General features: G+C 39.6%; 1 protein-coding gene across 1 annotated transcript in view; it reads left to right on the forward strand.

The window, feature by feature from the left end:
• Positions 1-22,982, forward strand: part of rsu1 (Ras suppressor protein 1) — a 41,415-nt gene extending 18,433 nt beyond the window's left edge. The window contains exon 9 of the mRNA XM_003455740.5: positions 21,623-22,982. Coding sequence (XP_003455788.1) covers positions 21,623-21,725 — 103 coding nt within the window. The 3' untranslated portion in view covers positions 21,726-22,982. The remainder of the gene's footprint in view (positions 1-21,622) is intronic.
• The last annotated feature ends 1,121 nt before the right edge of the window (positions 22,983-24,103 follow it).

Genomic DNA, 24,103 nt, shown 5'->3' on the forward strand with positions numbered 1-24,103 from the left:
GGACTCCAAGAAGGTCAGGTACTCTAAACTGTCGTTCAGCGCATAAGCGTCCGACGTGAAGGTGCAGGGAACAAACCTTCTCGTGCACCGGGAAGAACTCAGAAGATCTACTAAGATACCCATCCCAGCCCGCCACCTCTCACCAAGAGCAACTCCAGAATAAGACAGACTCCAGCCCCTCTCCAGGAGAGAGGGGGCTGGAAATAGGGAATATTTATCCTATTTTGACTTTTCTTCACTTACTCCCTGAATTTACTTTAATATTTGTGGTATGTGGTTGCCCCTCCATGAACCTGCTTGTGCTCCAGGTTTTTTCCTGTTAAAAGGGAGTTCTCCCTTCCCACCATTACCAAACACTTGCTCATAGGGTATTGTATGATTGTTTGTGAAAGTCTGCAGTGTGAATTGGGCCTTATAAAAAAAAGATATGTCCATCAAGCCAACTTTTAAAAACATCTCGAGCATTAATAACAGAGCACAGCTTACGGTTCAATACAGCAACAAAATATTCATAAGTTTCAGTTTTTTAAAATATCCACCATAAAAGATTTGTGGTGGATTGCATTGTTGCAATTTTTCCTGGACTATAACTAAAATGTGTGGCGTTATAATTCAGCTCTGCCAGCCAAGAACACTCGGGTTGTATTTTAGGATAAACAGTTGGACATCATGATTACATGTATCAGTCAGGGTGGATGATGGAGCATTTACCTGCACTATATAGTCGACTCCAACTCTGTCTATGCAATCAATCACTGTAACTGCTAAAAAACATTCATGAAGTTTGGTTCTTTTATGACTTTATTATAGGTTAACAGAAAACAGTGATCATATCTGCTGGGGCAAAAATATACATACAGCAGTGCTAATATTTGGTTATATGTCCCTTAGCCATTTTCACTTCAATTAGGTACTTTTGGTAGCCATCCATAAGCTTCTGGCAAGCTTCTGGTTGAATCTTTGACCACTCCTCTTGACAGAATTGGTGCAGTTCAGTTAAATTTGATGGCTTTCTGACATGGACTTGTTTCTTTAGCATTGACCACATGTTTTCAATGGGGTTTAAGTCAGGACGGCCATTCTAAAACTCTTATTCTAGCCTGATTTAGCCATTCCTTTATCACTTTTGATATGTGTTAGGGGTCATTGTCTTGTTGGAACACCCAACTGTGCCCAAGACCCAACCTTTGGGCTGATGATTTTAGGTTATGTTGAAGAATTTGAAGGTAATCCTCCATGTTCATTATCCCATTTACTCTCTGTAAAGCACCAGTTCCATTGGCAGCAAAACAGCCCCACAGCATAATACTACCACCACCATGCTTGATGGCAGGCATGGTGTTCTTGGGGTTAAAGGCCTCACCTTGACCACCTATCAGAAAGTACAGGATGTCCCTCATAGTAATTTTTGTCTTTGTCTTTTGGCTTTGCTAAACTAAGCTAATACCAAAACACCCAAAGTGGAGAGGGTGGTGTTGCTGTTGAAACTTTATTTCCTCTGGTAAAATCAAATGTGACACTAATTAGTGGAGTGCAAGTTGTGGCCTTGTAATTAATCCAGACCAACGCAAAAGCTTTTTACCATTCAGCTTGAGTTGCTTCCCTTTCAATTGAAGTCAAGGTGAAAAAAGAAGTCAATTAGACGGCTTTACGTTTGTGAAGATGTTTCACCTCTCATGATTTATCCCAAGTGAAAAATCACATTTTTGACACTCTCTAACAGATTCAGTTGGCATCACAGATTTGCAAGTACTGGGGGATGTATGGGACTTGCAGAAAGTGATTTTAAAAAAGGCATCTTCACTGAAAATGGTTTTTAGATACATAATATGATGACCTTTAATAGGAGGGGGGGAAATAGACAAATGTAATTAATGTAAGGATTTTTAATTTTATTGGATCATTTTCATAATTTTTTGATCACTTTTAATAGAGCAAATATTGCACTAACACTACAGCCACACTAAGGAAAACAGTGGTTCAAGGTCACAGCACAGTCAACATTTTTGTAACCTTTTGCTATAAATCTTTGTCTTTGAAATGGTTGCTTCACTAACGGGGATCATTTCTTTGACAACTTGCAGTCAGTTGCTTTTTTTCAAAGTGATTTCGTTACCTCAAGACCGTGAAATAACTGTCAGTCATTCTGCTGTAAGTCCGACATCAGTTAAACAGAAATTCATAAGAACTACTTACATTTGAGTTCAGCCATCACCTCAAAGATTTGAAACAGAATTTCTTTCTCAGACCACTTTGCTTTTGTATATGAATAAAAGCAATATATAATTAGTCCCTTACTGCAAAAACACAAAGTGCAGAGTGAATTGGACTCATTGTCACAGACTGACTCCAGTTGATTGCAAAGCTTTGCCAATCTGCCTGGGAGTGATCGCATTTGGTCCAAGTATTTTCGTTATTGTCGTGAGTCGTTCAGCATCCTAACCACATGCTGCTGGAAGCGGATGAAGTATGCATTTGACGAATGCTGATTGGTTGACTGGTGAGCTGGAATAGGGAAGGGAGTTACGGTGACAGAGTTCACCAGAAATGTGAAAACTGCAAGAAAAAAAAGATAAAGCTTCAAAGATCAAAAACTACAGTATAAAAAACACAGACCGTTGCTGCAGAAACCTTTTGTTGTTTTTAATGGTCTTTTGTTATAACTTCACTCTTATCTGTGGTTGGCTGGCGGATCTACAGCAAAGCAAGAGTGACCCACAGACCGGTTATACCACATACTTTGTACAATGACAATAAATTCTGCTTAAGCCATAACTTATGTTAGTTTTGGTAAGTGGTGTTTATGTCTGAGGTCATTGTGTTAACAGAAGGATTTTATGAGTGTGATTGTTAACTATTCCTTCCATTGGTCTGATAACAAAAACAGAGAAAAATGTATGAGATTTATTGGGGATTAAACTATAATAAAAAAAAAAGCTGAACATTTAGCTCATTTCATACAACATGCTGATCCAGTATCCACATTCAGAGGCTAAGTGACTAAACTTTGAAAAAATACCACATTATTGATAACAGTTTATTTTCAGTTAAGTCTTCAGTTACTCCTTATGTGATGAACAAGAAGGTCTACGCTGGTCTCAGCATCTGGACAAGCTTAACTCCACTCATGGCTGGTTTTCAGTTTGCTGTTCCAACGTACCACACTCTGTGAAAGACACAATATGAATAGACTGTGAAAATAAGTAAATAAGAAATAGGTATTACTCTAAAACAGCACAACAGAGAAAGAGAAGATGTACACACGTATGCACACACTCGCATCTAGCAGCAGCCTCTCTTTTGACAGGTGTTAATTTCTTCACAGCTTTATTTACACCTGACTAAATGTCCTTCCTCTTCAAATCGTGTCAACACACACACACACACACACACACACACACACACAGAGCTGTCTACACCTCCAGTTTCTGTCTAATGAAAATAGAAAGAATATCTGGCTGTTATCATCTTATTGCTGTGGTGGGAAAAATCATTTTAAATATTTAAAAAAAAAAAAAATCTTTCTTTCTATCATTCTCAAAAATAATGTTTTCTTGAAAGTTGAGTCTCTGAAATATTTTTTTAAAATGCAGACCTTACATAGATTAATTTAAATAAAGTACAGTTGTGGTCAAAAGTTTACATACACTTGTAAAGAACATAATATGGCTCTCTTGAGTGTCCCGTTATTTCTACAACTCTGATTTTTCTCTGATGGAGTGATTGGAACAGATGCTTCTTTGTCACAAAAAACATTCATGAAGTTTGGTTCTTTTATGACTTTTGACCACAACTGTATATGTATCCCCGTTTAGATGTATTCTCTTCTTCTGTGTCAGATGCGTTTGTCCTACTCCACATGTAGTAGCTGGCTTAGCAGAAATGGGGACCTAAGCTTTAGTATCATTAGTAACAAATTAAATTCCCATTAGGGTTGTTAACCCAAACAGACCTCATTCTGTCCTCTCTTAGGCTGTCATTTCATCCCTCAATAGATGCATTTAACCACAACAGTCTAAACGGATGTTTTCAGTCCTTTGTCTCATATTCGTTCTGGAAACTGGTTGATCCATAAAAGTCACCCTGTACAGCCGCCTATGTCTGCTTATCCATCAAGCTCCCAAAGACCTATTGAAATGACCAATGCAGTCATATTCCATCTGGCCGAAGATGTGTATCGAATGGCTTCAGGAAAATGGTAAACATACTCAACAAAAGATGTGTTATCGCCTAGCGCAATCAATTTTATCTAAAGTGCCAAAAACTGCACTTCTGGACTTGAGCCCTTTGAATAAAGACCTTATTATCTGCAAAGATTAATTTTAAATATATATGTATATATGAAGATTGTTTTACATAACTGTAGCACAGAGTAAAGTAGTACAATGTTGATTTCATTTTTGTGTTAAGTTTTGGTACATTTTCGAATTTTTTTCTAAGAGATCCACTGAATTTGGGTGAATAAAGATGAGCAGCTTTATTTTGATGCAAATATTTGAACTCTAGTGTGGTACAATGATAGGATGCCACTTTGCAACAAGTCCAGTCCTGAAATCAGTCAGAGCTTCAAAACTTCAAAGTGAAAGAAATTTAAAAGCAGCAGAATAGAAGGTTATACCCATTGTGTTCTGTTCTACAGAAAGCATACAGAGTAGTCACAGTATGTCTGTAGCAGAAGTAGTATTGGTGAATGTAAAGTCAGTACTGTCACCAAACACTTTTTCATGGAAAAAGAAGTTGCTGAACAAGTTTCTAACTTGGGCTGATTAAGGAAAAGAGACATATTTGTAATAAATGCTCCTAAGAGTGAAGGGGTGAGCTCATATATATTTTTCATTTTAGAAAAAGATGTATTCAAATATCCAAATTAACCGGCAAAATGCATAAATATGAATAGATGCACATTTGTATGTAGTTCTATTTCATTTCATTCCTAATTTTATAAATTCCACATTTTGTAAATGTGAGGAATTTAGTAGAAATGGGCCCATGCCCAATCTGGTTAAAAACCGATGAGTGTAGAAGGGTAGCAGAAAGATATCCACTATGTAAAAGATTTGTTTCTGATGTAATTTATGGTTACTAAAGTAGTACTCACATGCACTACATATCTGTCAGAAGACTGGTGGGTCAGCTTGAAATGTAACTAATGATAAAGGCAAAGAACTTTTCCACCATTGGCTAAAAACCTTAGTTGTTTCTCATGAATCTTAGTTAGGAACTTTCTACTCCTTTCCTCTGCCTTTTAGTCCCCCTCTGCATTTCCCTTTTTTTATCTTCACTGCAGCTCCTCCTTTTTACAAACATTACTTGACTGTAAATGATACTACGTAATTGCTCGGCAACTCTGTTGAAGATGAGGAGGCTGCAAGAGGAACGCCTCCATCAGATCAATGGCCTTTGGCCTTCATGCACATTTATCATACACGCATATATTCACATAGATATTTTTAACTTTTTAACACACACACACACGCACGAAAAAGAAAATCAGATACCAACTTTTATTCTCTTTGCACACGCAGGCATACATACAGAACTTTGCTGTGATTAATTAAGCCGGGTGGAATAGCAGAACTCTATAAAGACATCATCAGGAAACTGAATCCATTCGCCTCTTTTCTTCTGATTTTAATTGGCCTTAACAGTTCATCACTGGAGCTATACATGAAAACACACACACACAGAGACAGAAATGCACACACTTAAAATAAATAGGAAATCTTTATCTTGACCTCTAGCTAGAACTGTTTTGCTCTTGATTGCTTGCATTGGTCATGTGCCTGTACAACTGGTTTGATATCTGGTTCCAGCTTGCTCAGCACAAGAGCAAGAGAGATAGGAAAGGAATAGGTGGGAGCTGAGACTACATGTCTGCTGCTTGTATTTACATGTCATAGATTTTAAGATAAAAAAAAAAAACAATGGGAAGAAGTTCTTGTAACTCTGCAGATATCAGATGGCATAGTAATAAGAATGATATAGGGGTAACAATCTAAAACGACAAGCAGATGAATGTAGGGCATAGGACACAACATGTGTATCCATTGTGCAAACACTGTCCCCAAGACATTATAGGTTGCACAGTGTCGCAGTGTCGCAAAGTGCTGTACAGGTCAACCTCTATTAGAGGTTGACCTGTACAGCACAATATAATTAATTGCTCCATAGAGTTTCTCAGTGGTATTACAATTGGCTCTTCTGTCCCAACGATGGGCATCGCACCACACCACATGACTTTGCAGTTTTTTTGTTGTTGTATTTTTAGCTCAGCTCCCTATCAAGAATTAGCAAATCACACATGATGTTAAGCTAGTGAAGAAGCAAGAATATTCGCTAAAGAGGTAAAGTGCATTTTTTTTCTTGGTCTTTCCTTGTTTGTTTTTTGATATTGGGTATATCCATCCATCCATCCATCCATTTTCTTCGCTTATGGCAGGGATAGCTCAGTAGGTAGAGTGGTGGCCCCATGATCGGAAGGTCAGGGGTTTGAATCCACTGAATGGCTACCCAGAGGTACCCCTGAGCAAGGTACTGTTCCTACATACTGCTCCCCGGGGGCCCAGTGGCTGCCCACTGCTTTACTGAGTGAATGGGTTAAATGCAGAGAGGGATTTCTCCATGGGGATCAATAAAGTATACATTATTGTTATTTATTTATCCTGATCCGGTTTGCGGGGCCAGCAGCATAAGCAGAGAAGCCAAGAAATCCCCTCTTCCCAGGAAACTCCTCTAGCCTTTCCAGAGGAACACCAAGGAGTTCGTAGGCCAGCCAAGAGATATAATCTCTCCAGTGTGTGCTGGGTCTGCCCCGGTGCCTCCTCCCGGTGGGACATGCCCGAAACACCTCACCCAGAAGGCGCCCAGAGGGCATCCTTGCCAGATGCCTGAACCACCTCAACTGGCTTCTTTCAAGGTGGAGGATCAGCAGCTCTACTCTGAGCACCTCCCGGATGGCCAAACTCCTCACCCTATCTCTAAGGGAGAAGTCAGCCAACCTTCGGAGAAAGCTGATTTCTGCCATTTGTATCCACGATCTTGTTCTTTTGCTCACTACCCAAAGCTCATTACAATAGGTGAGGGTAGGGACATGGACCAACCAGTAAATTGAGAGCTTTGCTTTTATGCTCAGCTCTCTCTTTACCACGCCGGACCGGTACAGCATCCACATTGCTGCAGCCACAGCATCTGTCAATCTCCCGCTCCCCTCTCCCGTCACTCGTGAACAAGACCCCGAGATGCTTAAACTCCTCCACTTGGGTCAGGAACTCATCCCTGACCTGGAGTGACATTCCACCCTTTTCCGGCTGAGGACCATGGCCTCAGATTTGGAGGTGCTGATTCTCATTCCCACCACTTCACACTCAGCTGAGAATGCCTCCAGTGCGAGCTGTAGGCCATCACCTGATGAAGTCAACAGAGCCACATCATCTGAGAAAAGCAGAGATGAGATCCCAAGTGGAAGCCTTCCGCCACTTGGCTACACCTAGAAATTCCCTCCATAAAAATTATTAACAGAATCGCTGACAAAACCTAATTGTAAAAAAATAATTATAGATGTTTAAGGCTGTAAATCCCCTTACTACAAACTTTATACACTTTTCTCAGACAGGCATGAACATTTTCACACTTTTCTCTGTTGTTTAAACGCTCTCAAAGTTCAAACCTTTGTAGAAAAATAAGTCCAGTATTATAGATTGAAACCAAAGGCACCTGCAGTTGCCTTTGATGGTGCAAAACGTTTAAATCAAATCAAATCAAATCATTTTTATTGTCACGTCACATGTGCAGGTACACTGGTACAGTATATGCGAGTGAAATTCTTGTGTGCGAGCTTCACAAGCAACAGAGTTGTGCAAAAATACAATAACGTAAAACAAGCAAAATATAGGAATGGCTAAATCTGAAAGTAATAAATATATGTACAATATATAAGAGTATATGCATTACTGGATGTGTATACTAAATATGTTTTTCTACGTGTGTGTTTGTGTATGTATACATATTTTACAAATTAAATAGAGTAAACAATAAAATAAAATATATAAAATATACAGAGGTTGGTAGTTGGACATGTGCAAAACAGTGGCATTAATGTACAGTGTGGAGTGCATAATGTTGAAGTTCAAGTAGTGAAGGTGAGGTGTCTATGACGTGTTCAGCAGTCTGATGGCCTGGTGAAAAAAGCTGTCTCTCAGTCTGCTGGTTCGGGACCGGATACTGCAGAACCTCCTTCCCGATGGAAGTAGTCTGAACAGTTTATGGCTGGGGTGACTGGAGTCCTTGATGATACTCCCCGCTTTCCTCAGGCACCGCTTCCTGTAGATGTCTTGGAGGGAGGGAAGCTCACCTCCAATTATCCGTTCAGAGCACCGCACTACTCTCTGGAGAGCTTTGCGGTTGTAAGCGGTGCTGTTGCCATACCAGGTGGTGATGCATCCAGTGAGGATGCTCTCAATGGCACAGCGATAGAAGGTCCTGAGGATGCGGGGGCTCATGCCAAATCTTTTCAGTCTCCTGAGAAAGAAGAGGCGCTGCTGCGCCTTCTTCACTGTTTTGTTTATGTGTCCTGACCACGTAAGATCCTCAGCCAGATGTACACCAAGGAAGCGGAAGCTGCTCACTCTCTCCACAGCAGCGCCGTTGATGGTGATGGGAGTGTGTACTTCTCTGCACCTCCGGAAGTCCACTATCAACTCCTTTGTCTTTGTGACGTTGAGGGTGAGATGGTTGTCTTGACACCAGTGGGTCAGGGCGCTGACCTCCTCCCTGTAGGCCGTCTCATCACCGTTGGTGATAAGACCCACCACTGTAGTGTTGTCCGCGAACTTCACAATGATGTTGGAGTTGTTAGTGGCTGTGCAGTCATAGGTGTAGAGTGAGTACAGGAGAGGGCTCAGTACACACCCCTGTGGAGCACCAGTGTTCAGTGTGATGGGGGATGAGGTGATGCTGCCCAGTCTTACCACTTGGCGTCTGTCAGACAGGAAGCTAAGGATCCAGCTGCAGAGGGAGCTGCTCAGTCCTAGATCCTACAGTTTCCTGTTCAGCTTCGAGGGAACGATGGTATTGAATGCTGAGCTGTAATCTACAAACAGCATTCTCACATACGTGTCTCTCTTCTCCAGGTGTGACAGGGCAGTATGTAGTATCAGGGCTATGGCGTCATCAGTGGACCTATTGTGGCGGTATGCGAACTGTAGGGGGTCCAGTGAGTCGGGTAGTGAAGAGCAAACGAAGTCCCTGACCAGCTTCTCGAAGCATTTGCTGGGAGGGAAGGGTTGAAGATGTGTGTAAACACTCCAGCCAGCTGAGCCGCGCATGACTTGAGGACGCGGCCGGGAATCCCGTCCGGACCAGTAGCTTTGCGTGCGTTCACCTTCCTGAAGCACTTCCGCACATCCTCCTCAGACACAGTGTGCGCACTGACGTCATCCGCGGTACGCATTTAATCGACATTGTTGTATTTGTTGGGGAAAAAACTCACAAACATACAGTACAGCACTTCACCCATATGGAAAAGAAATAGTAAAAAACTTATAAAAGACTTGCATAAAATGTGGCCTACTTCATATAGTGAATCATATAAGGCTTATATGATTTACTCATGAAAGTGGCCACTTTCTCATTACTTTCATATATTGTTTTAGTAAGTATGCAAAACATACTACTTTCATTTATATAATTTTTCAAGGGATCTTATATCTGTTTTCACTCTTGTATGCTTTTCATACAAGTTTCACACAAGACAGATACAAACTTTATAAGATTTATATATATCTTTTCCATATGGGCAGAGTCACACGGCTAGTGATTGAAGATTTATGTAAATTTGACAAGCTTGAACGCATTCTGTACTGTACAAGACCGCGGCACGAGATTGATTGACAATCGTCTACAGCCAATCAGGATGCAGAGAACAATGCGCTGTAAAAAACAAAAAAAATGTGTAAAATTGCACACAAAAAATCTGCGAAACAGCAAGGCCGCGAAAGGTGAACCGCGTTATAGCGAGGGACCACTGTACTAGTTGAGCACTTTGCTCTCAGACTGCAGTCTTACTTGTGAATTTGTTTTGTTTATAAAAGTTGAATGGGAGGCAGAGCCTTCAGCTGTCATGCCCCTGTCCTGTGGAACCATGTCCCAATTTGTCTTGATGTATGCACAATCATCCAGATAAGGCAATCCCCCCAAAAAGTTGATTCCCTTCATCTGAGCGTAGCATTTTCAGTGGGAGAAATGTTACGCCACTAATTAAGCAAGTCACTCATTTCTTCAATAATTAATGAAGAAACTCACATCACAGGCTATTGTTTGCCAGTGGTGTTTGTTTCAGTCATTGCGCAAATGTCTTCTTTATAAGGTTGGGGAAACCTGCAGTCAGCTGAGGATCAATCAGCTGACTGAAGACACTACGTCCAGATGAACAGAATCAACTTTCTGGGGGGATGTCCCAGTTTGAATTTGTGAGACAGTCTTTCTGTCTGATTTGAAGATTAGGTATTAAACCTCACCAGCATAGGTTTAGGAATGGATCAGGTGAACTTAAACCATTGCATAGTTATGCTGCAAGGCAGCTGGTAGCGATAGCCAGCTCTGCATCCCTGTTTTTGTTTCCTCTCCCTCTGGCATCTGCATCGCTTGCTGTTCCAGACAATAAGCCACAAAGCACCCAGTTGGGTGGGATACTGTCAGTCCAATCCCAAGACAGGGTTCAGGCCGTCTATTAGTTCGACGACTGTATGTGATCAGCGCGTTAGGTTCACAGTAGTTAGGGACGCTGTGCTGCTGCATACATCTGTATGCGCCGCTATCTTGTTTCCATCAAGATGGCGGCAATAAATGCTTAATTTACTGCTGGGCTGCATATGAGAAAAAACGTTAAAATGTGGAAGTTGTCTTTGAGCTTCCTGGGAGTTTCCAGGTTCAGGACAGAGAAAATAACACATAAAAGAGATGACGTCCGTGGCCTTCATCCCACACTACAAGATGATCTGAAAGAACTGTGATGACAGGGAATGAATGCACAAAATTAAATTACACATGCAGAATGCAGAATTAATTTTGAGGGTTTTTTTTAAATAAAACAAATATTGCATCACTCCACACAGGATGAACAGCAGCGTTGTCAAATGAAAATTAGCAAATGACTTGGCTATTGTCTGCTGTGTTTCAGGTATCATACACACAGATAGTGTATGCTACACTATCTGGAGAATTAAAGTGGCACATTATTACAACTGTGATCTCACCATTTTGTGAGGACTGCAGTTCCCCTCAGTGTGATTGTCACTTCAGATGTCTGCTAGTTTGTGTGATCCTTAGACATGTAGAGAAGTCCTGACCCCTGCAGGTCCACATGGATATGGAGGTAGAACTGAAGAAGGTTCTGCAACCTCCACGTGGTGGAGATGTTATTTAGTATCTGTGATAGTGACAGTAAAAATTAAAGCTGTTCTGAGTTTATACTACACTCTGCATAGCATAAAATGTAGTAAAAAATAGATAAATAAAAAAGTGTTGCTATGTTTAGCAAAGGCAAACTGCATATCAAAAAAGATAATCAGAACAGATTATCTAGCATGTTACATTTTGGTTGGTGTAGTTAGATATTTGGTTTCTGATTGTCAAGTATTGTTAATAAAAATATCGACCATTTAAACACTCTTCATTTTAGAACAAGCACGAATTACCTTTCATATATGGGTTTTTTTTTCTGTAGGTTAAATCTTCATTAATAAATCCTACACATTTTTGTATCATCATGCTAATTGGTGTGCCTTAATAGTAAGTTTTTATTCCAGTTGCAGAAAATGCAGATCAGTCTTTCTGGCTGTTTTTTGTCTGTTTTGTTTTTGTTTTGTTTTTATATGTAGATTTTAGATCATTTTCTGGCTGCTACAGGATATTCAGCAGTAGCAGCATGCTTGATGCTGACAACCTCAAGACATGCAATGGACTTTTTTTGGTATTATTTTGCATGATTCAAAACAATACAGTAAAGTGATTTGCATTTAAAATGGTTTTTTATTTAATATCATGGATAATGCTTCTCAGATATGCATCAGAGGGAAGCATTATTAAAGTAATTAGCTTTAATTAATTGCATTTAATACTGTCAGGGTGGGTGTGCCAGTAGCGCCATAAAAATTAGATCAACTGTTTGTTCTAATATGACAGCATATTTGGGGCAATGCACATTTTTATTTGAGGTGGTGTCTCTCATTGGCAGTATTGTCACTACAGCCGCTCACCCTACTTCTCTTTACCTTAACATAGGTGTGACTTAAAAAAATTTTTATTTAAAAAGCATTAATGAAAACTGGATCCTAGCATCAATAAGGCTGCATTATTATTCTGTCTTAACACTCATTTAATTTTTCCTTTATGACATACTGATCATTTCTCTCTACTCCCGCTCCCCCTCTTCCCTTTTATCCACGAGCCTCTCATCCATCAATGCTTGGTACCCATAATTATGCGAATACTGCTTGTTTTGACAACACCAAGTGTGCTGCATTGGCTGTCCACATATTGACTTAATGAATAATCACTTTTGTTGAAAGGAGCATATTCAATCAGTTACCACAGTCCTGAGCTCCTTCAAGCAGTTCTATTGTGTTCATTACAATAGCTGTTTCCACTGTCTTTTTTCACATACTGACAAAATTGTAATCATCTTTGTAAAGGATTTAGATCTTTTTAAAACATTATACAATTTAATTTTATTAAATAGATACACACCTTTTTTTACATTAAGACATAAAAGCATAAAACTTAAAATCAGTTTAGAAGAGAGATCTATTTGAGATAACACAAGAATATTAACTTTTTTTTTTGATTGTTTAGAGATATTAATAGTTCTGCTGATCTCCTGAGGAGGCCTTTCCACCTTTCCACACCAGTTAGAGGTCGTCCTATGTTGAGGGTATGGGCAAATCAAAGAGCCTTACAAAAGAACATTGCAAAAGACAACCAAGATATTCATCCCAGTGACGTGTGAAATGAAAGTGTATTTGATGGACCCGCAGCCTGTCCAGGCTGCACCTAGCCTCTTACCCAGTCTCTCCCTGACCCTGATGGGTTGATGGGTGGGTTGATGGGTAGGTTGATGTGGGGTTGGGTTGGGGGGGGGTACCATCAGATGCAGATGGGCAGCTAAAAAATTGCCTGAAGTACTTCTATTGTTAACATGCTTTAGAGCTATGTTACTGGTTAAACAGTACACTATTTTAAAATAGCCCTTGTACTTAATTTTCCTTTTTGGACATAACAATAAACTCTGTCAACAACCACGTCAAAGTGTACCATACATTTGTCCAACTAAGAGTTTGGATAGCCTAAAGCCCCTCACATTGAACAAGTGGTTAAGAGGATTGATGGACGGACAAAGTAGCAATTAGAGTGGTTAACAAGGAAATTTTGTTGACATTACTATAAAACTTCTTCTTTTTTAATGATGTCCAATTGATTTCACATTGCCAGTGCAAACCTGAGGTATTTTGGTATACTTTTATTCTATGCTCCTAAGCAGTATCTGTAACCTGCATCAACACCTATCACCAGTTTAGAATCAGTAGTTAACCAAAGCATGCTATCAAACTATGGAAGAAAGCCAGACTACACAGTGGAAACAAGGATTAGAAATTTACATCCAGAACCTTCTTGCAGCAGCACTAAGTATTATACCATAGTTCACCTTGTTTCCACTGAAAGGTAGAACTATGTCCCCAATTCCATGAATTCTGTTAAAGCAACAAATACGTTATTGCTTTAATCCCCATGCTTTTGACTTGATGACCTTGACCTTTTGAGCTGTTGGTCACAACATGTTTTTTTTTTTTTTGCCATATAAATGAAGAGTCATGAAACTTTGAGATCACGCCTCATATTTGCTCATAATCCAGAGAGTAAACACAATATATAGCTGTGTTTACAGACTAGATTACAATTATTAAAGGATCATAGAGGGATTAGAATTCATCCTGAAATTAACATGAGTGAACCATGTTTAACAGTAATCCATCCTGTTGATGTTGACATAATTCAGCCTGGACAAAAGCTGAGGACCAATAGTCAGACAGTACCATCCCTAGAGCTCTGTTTACATGGTAAAAACTGTCAACTGCCCCTATGCCTGGCTGATTCCAGACACTCCCAGGAGGTTCCTGGCACCTGCCCCTGCCCCATTATCTCCTCTGGGATGGCCCTAGTGGGCAAGAAGCTCTGCAAAGCACAAGGATCCTACTTTGTCTCAACTTGTCTCTCTGTCTGATATGTATCCCTGCAGACCCTAAATGGTGATGTGGTGTCTCCAAACAGACAGGCTTTTTAAAGTAGGGAAATGTTAAATAGGTATCTCTTTAGCCTTACACTGCACTTTATTGATCAGAAATACTCGCACTCACTACTGTGTGCATCTGAGATACTTAAGGGTACATATACTGACCTTCCAATTAGTGAGCAACTCACTCCTTTTGAGCTGTTGTTGCACATGGCTAAAACCCAGCTGGTTTTGTAACACTACATCTAGCCAGAGAGTTGCTGTTGTACTGTTTCCAAAGGTAAATGGGTTTTGCATGAGTTAAGGCAAAATGCCCATGGAAAGCAAACACTCATGTTAAAATGAAAAAGAGTTGCCTACTGCTATTCCTCCACTGGGTGTATCTCCGTCTGTCCCACTCCTCTCTGTTCTGGCCTGTGTGTCTCTCTGCCCAGGGCTACAGTTGCTTTGATGGGCAGCATGGGAGGGGGTTGGCATATTTAATTCCCAGATGAGAGGTTTGACATGGGATGGAGGCAGGGTGAAGAAAACGAGACACTTCAATCATAGACTGACAGTATTCACTATTGTGGATTTGTATACGCACATTCTTAGGGTGTGTATGTGTGTGCGTGTGCATGTGCAGCATTAGCTGTAGACATTCAGTGACATGCTTAAGCTTTTCTAGTGTCTTCAATGTCTTGTTTTGAATGCGATGTTTTGAAGTACGTATTTTAGCTGTCTGCGTGCATTGTCTTTTCAGGGCCATAAATATAAGCTATCTGTTCTAGCAATCTGTTCTTAAAAAAATAAAATAATAATAATCATAATAATAATAATAATGATGGGGCCCTTGCACCCCAGGGTTCAGGGCTGTATGTAAGGAGTGTCATGCATTCACATGGGTGTCAATTAGAAAATGTATGCGTGACACCTAATTTAAAATTTTATGATTTGAATTATCAAAATTTGCAGTGGTACACTACAACAAAAGCTACACAATTTAGCATGGCTGAGGTCTGTAGTTCAGCCTGACCAAATTTAAAGTCGAACCCTTTAAAGTTCCCATTTTCACCACTAGATCAGTAGATTTCAGTCTAGTGAGAGGGAAAACAGTGTAATCAACAGTGTACCACTGTGCCCCACAATGGCTGCAGCCAGCAGGTTTCCATTACTGTTTGGACTGGATCCTCCTGGAGTTTTTCCCCTATCCGTAGAAAGCTGTTTACTCACTGTTTACCTCAGCTATCAATGCCGGGTGAGAAGCACCAAGTTCTGTTTAGGCTATAAGACTTCTGACCGATGACAGCAATATAGCGATATCAATACAGTGATAGAAAATTGTTCCCAGCATGACCTGGAAACACCTTCAAACACACCATTCCTCTTCGTCAAATTAAGTCTTGCCACAAGAACTCTGTGTTGCTTGGTAGACCACAACAAATTGCTTGTTGGCACAGTACCAGTGTTAATTTAGCTGAAATTATGAATGTTATCTAATAACCAAATAAAAATGGTGAAATTTAGCTTTGATGACTTCCCAGTCCCAGTCTTGTTACATTCTTGCTTGCCAGGTATTTCCCCATGCTCCATTTCTATGTAATCTGATTTTAGAAACATTAACTTTGTGGTTAATTTATAAGTTTTGTATCAGGACTTATGGTGAGGCCATATCACAGAAGAGCATGAGTGGGCCCTTAATGTCTATTGACATGGTCCCTGGGATGATTAATGGACAAAAACAGTGGATAGCGGTGCCTAGCCCATTAAGCTTGATCTTAAATCATTCACAGTGAACCTTGGCTAAAAGAGGACCACAAATGTCTGTAATTTAATTATGATTATTCTAGGTAATTTCTTATGGTGTGAGTTTTTAATTAGTGTTCAGGGATTCGTATTTAAAATGATTTGTATTTATACATTTAGAAGGAAATCATGGGTGGCTCCCTTTAAATGTTCAGGTCATCTGCTTTCATAACCGCATCTCAGTGTAAGCAAGCAAACACTTCAGCATTGACCCTCCAGTTTATGAAGTTTGAATGCCTACAGTCACCCTGTCCACAGACCACCCAAGAGAAAAGCCTGACAGTTGCATAGACTCATCTCATTCAAACCAAACTAACAAATGAAGGGATCTCTGTACGTCTGTCTGACATTCTGTCTAGCCTATCTGTGTAGCCTATCGCTACAACCGTTCATTCAATTCTATTCAGACTTTAAAGGTGTGTTACTAAGGATGAAAGAAGTGTGTGGATATTACACTCCTCTGTGACCTCATTAAAATCTCAGCAGTTTGGAAGTTTTATATATAAACCTCAGATGACGGTGACATCTCCCTTTGCCGATGCCAACAAAAGACAGTGTAAATAATGGCTATTGCAGAAACTGTTGGGAAATGCGATCTGATAGTGAGACAAGCTCTTACAATTTATGTTTCTGCTGTCTAATAATGGCATTTGGCCATAAAAAGCTAGACCATATTTGTAACGCATCATTGTTTTATTATGCTTTTTCTGGTATATCCATGCATGATAGAAATTGATCACTTTTTGAAATACAAATTATTGTTAAAATATATTTTGTACTAAATGTACTAATTCAATTTAGAGATACAGTTTAAAAGAAACCGGATTTATGTGCACTACACTGTACATCGCTTTAATTCTTTATCCAAAATAACAACAGCTAAGAAAAGAAACTGTTGTCTTGATATCAATCGCAGAGACAACAGACACTCTGTGACTTTGGTGGCACTTTGACCTGGACCTGTTTCCTGCTGCATCTAGAAATTCCATTACATCCCATAAGTCACTCCAGGTCCTCTTAACTACAGCTATTCATCTATTTGGCAGTGTTGAAATGCACATGTGTGCAAGGTTGCCTTGGGTCAGGAGATAGAAGTAGAAGAGCATTAGATACCTGTTGGCTGGAAAAGGGAGAAATTTACTGAGGCTTCGTAACAGCTACAGCTAGAATAAAACAACTGACACCAGATAAAGGAAAATAGAAATAGTTGATGTTTAGAATAGGACAGTTACTAGTTGGAATACTAATGCATTTTTAAGAAGTCCTTTGCATTATTCGTTTTTCCACAAAGGGATATATACTCATTATGTACACCCTTCACCCCAATTTCCATGCCCCATACCCAATTCAATTGTACATGGTTCTCTCATCTAAGCATTGTCTAATCATGGAAGAGGATAAAGGGTGAACTCCTTGTCTCATTTCACAAGGAATGAGGCAATGAACAGTTTATACTGTTACCTGAAACAATGTCTAAACGCAGATAATTGAATAATTACAATATTTTTGTTTGGCTGTAGCTTTATAGCCATTGCTGGCCTGTGTGCACATGATGATCTCTGCTGTTAAACGCAGAATTTCAACCCTGGATTCCTTTTCCTACTTGTATTGTTTTATACAATAAAATAGGGCTGCATGATATTAGGAAAACCTGCGATGTGCGATAACTGTGATCAATATTGCGATAACTATATGACTTGCGATAAAATAAATAGCAAAAAAACCACAAAAAAACGAATACATAATTTCCGTTTTACTGCAACAGTTTTATTTAAAGAAAGCTGCTGTATTAGCAGTGTAACAACAAAGTGCACTTTAACATTGAAACATTGCCCCCATAAAAAAATTTCTGAGGCTTGAATTCTGAAAGACATCCTTCCCGGTCTCCATAATTAGTTTTAAATAAACATAAATCAAATTATACTGCAAATTATCTCAATGCAGTTGTTCACCATTTTACCACTCACCAAGTAGTTATGATGTAAGTCAAAACTGGAGAGGAAACTTTACTGTAGTGCTTGCGTAGTTTTCAGCTTGGCTCAGTTCAAACATGACGGTCTTGCGGCATATTTCGTACATTTGTGGAATGGCAACATGGGAAAAGTAGTTTCGTGAGGGGATGCGGTATCTCCGGTCCACTTTATGTATCAGACTGGTGAAGCCCTCTCTGCTAACTGTATTTATAGGCATCATGTCTTTAGCCAAAAAATGTGTAATGGCCTCTGTTATTTCTTTGTACCGCTTCGACGTTTTCTCATAAGGAGTTCCACTTGAAAAACTCTGATACAGAGATGGCTGTTGGACTGCTGTGCTCTGTCTTAACATTAGCAACCTTTGTTTGGCTAGCCCTATCTTTCTGGAACTCTTCAAACAGTTCTCTGTGGTTGTATTGAAGATGATGGTGGAGATTAGTCGTGTTTCCTCTGGTGGTTGCCACGAGTGTTCGGCAACTTTTGCAGTTTTCCAAAGTACCTCCAAATAAGTGAGCTACTATTTTTTTTTTTTTTTTTTTTTAAGCCACGAGTTCACAGTCAGTAGCGTACTCTGACTCGTTGCTGCAGCGTTGTTCGCTCCCCACCTACGTAGGAGGCGGGCCTCTAATCCATTTGATTGTTTAATGCCGTGAAGGGCTCTATTCGACTGGTCAAATGTGTAAAGGGGTTTCTTTGATTGGTAAATTCTTTAAAGTACGTGTGTAAACATTTTAAGGTATCCAATTATCGCAGTTTACGCTGTTTTGCGATGAGGCCATCGCACAGGCTGATATCGCAATGACAATAAATTTTCGATTTATTGTGCAGGCCTACAATAAAATATAACCATATTTTGAATACTATTTAAAATTTTAAGCCTAGAACAGAGAAAAACAACACATTTATCTGTGGAAACATGCTGCAGTGAGGAGCAGAGAACTCTTTTCCAGTCCAATGAGCTCTCTTGCTTCTGTGCAAAGATGAGACCCATGGGACGGCAAAGGTGGCAGTGGGGTGAGAAGAGCATGTATGTGTATATGGTGGTGTGTGTAACTTACACTAAAAGGTATACTGCAATAATATGGACAATCAATACTGAACACAACAGCTGTGTGTTCACTGTTGATGATTTTCTTGATTTTTGTGTTACACTTAAATTGTCAGGCTGGGTGTGGTTCAGACTGGGTTATCTACCACTCAGAAGATTTATTGTTTGACCCCTGGCCCCTCCACTCTATGTATCAAAGTATCCTTAGGCAAGATACTGAACCCTGAGTTGCCCCGATCCATCCGTCAGAGTGTGTTTGAATGTTAGATAAAAATGCTTAAAAGGTGTAGATAAATGCACCACCTGGATGTTTGTATGATTGGGTGAATGAGACTTGTACAGTCGTGACCAAAAGTTTTGAGAATTACATAAATATTGGAAATTGGAAAAGTTGCTGCTTAAGTTTTTAAAATAGCAATTTGCATATACTCCAGAATGTTATGAAGAGTGATCAGATGAATTGCATAGTCCTTCTTTGCCATGAAAATTAACTTAATCCCAAAAAAACCTTTCCACTGCATTTCATTGCTGTCATTAAAGGACCTGCTGAGATCATTTCAGTAATCGTCTTGTTAACTCAGGTGAGAATGTTGACGAGCACAAGGCTGGAGATCATTATGTCAGGCTGATTGGGTTAGAATGGCAGACCTGACATGTTAAAAGGAGGGTGATGCTTGAAATCATTGTTCTTCCATTGTCAACCATGGTGACCTGCAAAGAAACACGTGCAGCCATCATTGCGTTGCATAAAAATGGCTTCACAGGCTAGGATATTGTGGCTACTAAGATTGCACCTAAATCAACAATTTATAGGATCATCAAGAACTTCAAGGAAAGAGGTTCAATTCTTGTTAAGAAGGCTTCAGGGCGTCCAAGAAAGTCCAGCAAGCGCCAGGATCGTCTCCTAAAGAGGATTCAGCTGCGGGATTGGAGTGCCACCAGTGCAGAGCTTGCTCAGGAATGGCAGCAGGCAGGTGTGAACACATCTGCACACACAGTGAGGCAAAGACTTTTGGAAGATGGCCTGGTGTCAAGAAGGGCAGCAAAGAAGCCACTTCTCTCCAAAAAAACATCAGGGACAGATTGATCTTCTGCAGAAAGTATGGTGAATGGACTGCTGAGGATAGGGGCAAAGTCATATTCTCCGATGAAGCCTCTTTCCGATTGTTTGGGGCATCTGGAAAAAGGCTTGTCCGGAGAAGAAAAGGTGAGCGCTACCATCAGTCCTGTGTCATGCCAACAGTAAAGCATCCTGAGACCATTCATGTGTGGGGTTGCTTCTCATCCAAGGGAGTGGGCTCACTCACAGCCATGAATAAAGAATGGTACCAAAACACCCTCCAACAGCAACTTCTTCCAACAATCCAACAACAGTTTGGTGAAGAACAATGCGAGGTGATAACTAAGTGGCTCGGGGAACAGAACGTTGAAATTTTGGGTCCATGGCCTGGAAACTCCCCAGATCTTAATCCCATTGAGAACTTGTGGTCAATCCTCAAGAGGCGGGTGGACAAACAAAAACCCGCTAATTCTGACAAACTCCAAGAAGTGATTATGACAGAATGGGTTGCTATCAGTCAGGATTTGGCCCAGAAGTTGATTGAGAGCATGCCCAGTTGAATTGCAGAGGTCCTGAAAAAGAAGGGCCAACACTGCAAATACTGACTCTTTGCATAAATGTCATGTAATTGTCGATAAAAGCTTTGGAAACGTATAAAATACTTGTAATTATATTTCAGTACATCACAGAAACAACTGAAACAAAGATCTAAAAGCAGTTTAGCAGCAAACTTTGTGAAAACTAATATTTCTGTCATTCTCAAAACTTTTGGCCACGACTGTAGTGCTTTGAGAGCTCGAATTCAGTAGAAAGGCAGTATATCAGTACGAGTTTTCATACCTTTTCTTTTGTGCATACCCCTTTCATGTTTGTAAGCAAAGACTTTAAAACACACAGGTTATTAGGGTTCTTGGCAGAAAGAGTACTCTTATAACTCATGTGAATTAGTTATAGACTTAATTCAGTTCACCATATCACTGGATGTTTCCACTGATCCACTCATAGCTTGTTTTTGGCCTTGCTAAAAAGTTTGTAACGGCCGTACATCCATTTTAGTTTGGTTCATCATTTCCCTTTTTTATAAGTAAACATCCACCTGTGTCTGGAGACTTGTTTTACACCATGTAGCATTTTGAGAAGTCATTTTCACAGAGCTTTCACAGTACAGATGTCTTTGAGTTATCGCTCAGCTTAGTCAGATTGTCTCTAATTGTATTTTTATGAAGTCAAGGCTACTTTTTAGTGGAAGTTAATTCACAAATCCTAGTAATGCATAAACAATTTCCTTGTACCTGTAATTTTTCTGACTCATTATGTGTAACAGAGCACTATCCGGAGCAAGTAAAGTTCACATTTTTTGGTTGACTATTACATGATCTTTTCTGAAAAACATTTGTGCAGCTTTTTGTATGCAATCATAAACATGCACGTTGATATTAAATGTGTCTTCCCTCCTCTTTTCCTCTCCCCAGTCTTTATGGCAGACACATGCAGGCCAACCCAGAACCACCCAAAAAGAACAACGATAAGAGTAAGAAAATCAGCCGCAAACCACTGGCTGCCAAAAACAAGTGAAGAAGAAATAAGAGGATGGAAAATCGACACTTATTTAGCAGCCAGATTCACTGCATGTGCCTTTTGTGCTCCTTTTTTGTTAAAAACCTGTATTGCAGTTAAATATATGAAGAGTGTTTCTGCATACAATGTGTCATTTGGACTTGTTAACTTTTAGAGTCTCTGTATTTGTGATTTGTTACTTGTAGGAACTGGACATGTTAAAATTGATAAAGATTGCAAAAATGCGCAAATTGATTTAAGTACAAAAAAAAATTACTGTAATGTTATCTTTTAGGAAAAAAGGATTTGCTATATACCAAAGGAAAAAACTGAATTAGGATGATTCTACTTTTGTGTGGAAAGAGCTTTTAGGTATTTCAGAAACATTGTTAGGAGAGTTCAGATACACATGGTCTGTTACTTTCAAACTCTCCTATTTAATTCTTATAATCTAGCGTAATATTATGGTGCATATTAAAAATGCATTAACAGCTTATTTAGATGTTGTCATACATTTCGATACATTTGTTTTTATTCGTGCCTAAACTATGGAAACCGGTTAAGCCATTGTCAGTATATATATCACGTTGCCTGTTGTTTACCAATGTCTTGTTCTGAAGCATCAGTTTTTTTTCTGTAGCCATCTTCATCTTTGGAAAAATGCCATGACCTCCAAAGGAGATCTAACTATGAAACTGAGAGACACTGCAATCATGCATGCCTGCCCAAAATCACCCCCTGATTTATCATGCTTTTTGACAGTATTAGGGACCATAATGTACAAAATTAACACCACGTTATAAGACTTGAAATTAACGATTATTAGTGTTAAAGGAAATGTTTGCTGAGGATATCTATCAAGTGATCAGAAGGATCATGTTTATGATCTGACTTCTCTTTGCAATCTGAGGACCTGATGTCCATTAGAAGGAATACAGATTTAAGGTATACACTAGCTTAACTTTTTAGCCTTGGAATTATCATCCATCCACCATATAGAATTTATGGTGAAATCTGCCATTAACTGTATTCATCCCACTAATGAGAAGAATTTCAAATGAACATGAAATATTGTGTTTGAATCCCTCTGTGCTTTCCGTCTCACGTTTTCTCTCACATTCTGTTTTTCAATGCCAAATATTTCACGACCTTTCTGAATGTGTGAATGCAATCCATGTGCTTTTATACCAGTTCAAAACATGCTGGTCATTAATTATACTCACTGCATTTCAGCATTTGCAAATAAAAAAGTGTACTTTTGTATTTTTCATTTAATATTTGAGTGCCCTACTTCCTACAAAATACAGTGGAGGTGAAGATTTCTTTGCATGTATTTCTTTCTGGAAACAGCAACGGCAATTCAGATAAAGGAAACCAGCTGAAAAAGAATCAGTGTTTTTGATGCAAAAGTAAAATCTTTTTGCCTGTCTTCTGAATGTGAGCTGTTGAATTGTTTTCATTTAATTTTATTTATTTATATAGCGCCAAATCACAACAGCAGTTGCCTCAAAATGTTTTATATTGAAAGGTAAAGACTCTACTATAATAGAGAAAATTTCCCAACAGTCAGATGACTGTCTAGGAACTACTGTGGGAAGTAAAAACACCCTTTTTACAGGAAGAAACCTCGAGCAGAACCAGGATCGAGGAGGTGCACGACCTGTTGGGGGTGAGGGGAAGAAGAAAGAACAAAAGACAATGTGGGAGAGAGGCAGAGATTAATGATAACTAATGATTAAATGCAAAGTGGGAAGCAGTGAGTTTCACCATCAGGCCGGGGTCTTTCTGTTTGGAGTTTGCAGGTTCTCTCCGGCTACTCCAGCTTCCTCCCACATACCAAAGACATGCAGTTTAGTGGGGATAGGTTAATTGGAAACTCTAAATTGCCCATAGGTGTGAATGTGAGTGCAAATGGTTATCTGTTTCTATGTGTTAGCCCTGCGACAGACTGGCAACCTGTCCAAGGTGTACCCTGCCTCTAAAGTAAAGGTAAGTAAAGAAGAAATGCTCGGTGGGAATCCCCCAGCAGCCTAGGCTTATTGCAGCCTAAGGGTTCAGCATCATCATATCCAGCCCTAACTAAAGGAAATTTTCAGCCTAATCTAAAAGTAGAGATAGTGTTTGTCTCCCAAATCCAAACAGCAACCTGGTTCCACAGAAAAGGGCCTTGAAAGCTGAAGGTTCTGCTTCTCATTCTACTTTTAAATACTGTAGGAACCTCAATTAAGCCTGCAGTCTGAGAGTGACGTGCTCTATTGAAGTGATATGGTAACTTGAGGCCTTTAAGGTAAAGTGGTGCCTAATTATTGAAGACTTTGTATGTGAGGAGATTTTAAATTTGATTCTGGAATTAACAGAAATCCAATAAAAAGAAGCCAGTATGAGACAAATGTGCC

Source organism: Oreochromis niloticus, linkage group LG9 (genome assembly GCF_001858045.2).
Source record: "Oreochromis niloticus isolate F11D_XX linkage group LG9, O_niloticus_UMD_NMBU, whole genome shotgun sequence".
Classification (NCBI taxonomy): Eukaryota; Metazoa; Chordata; class Actinopteri; order Cichliformes; family Cichlidae; genus Oreochromis; species Oreochromis niloticus.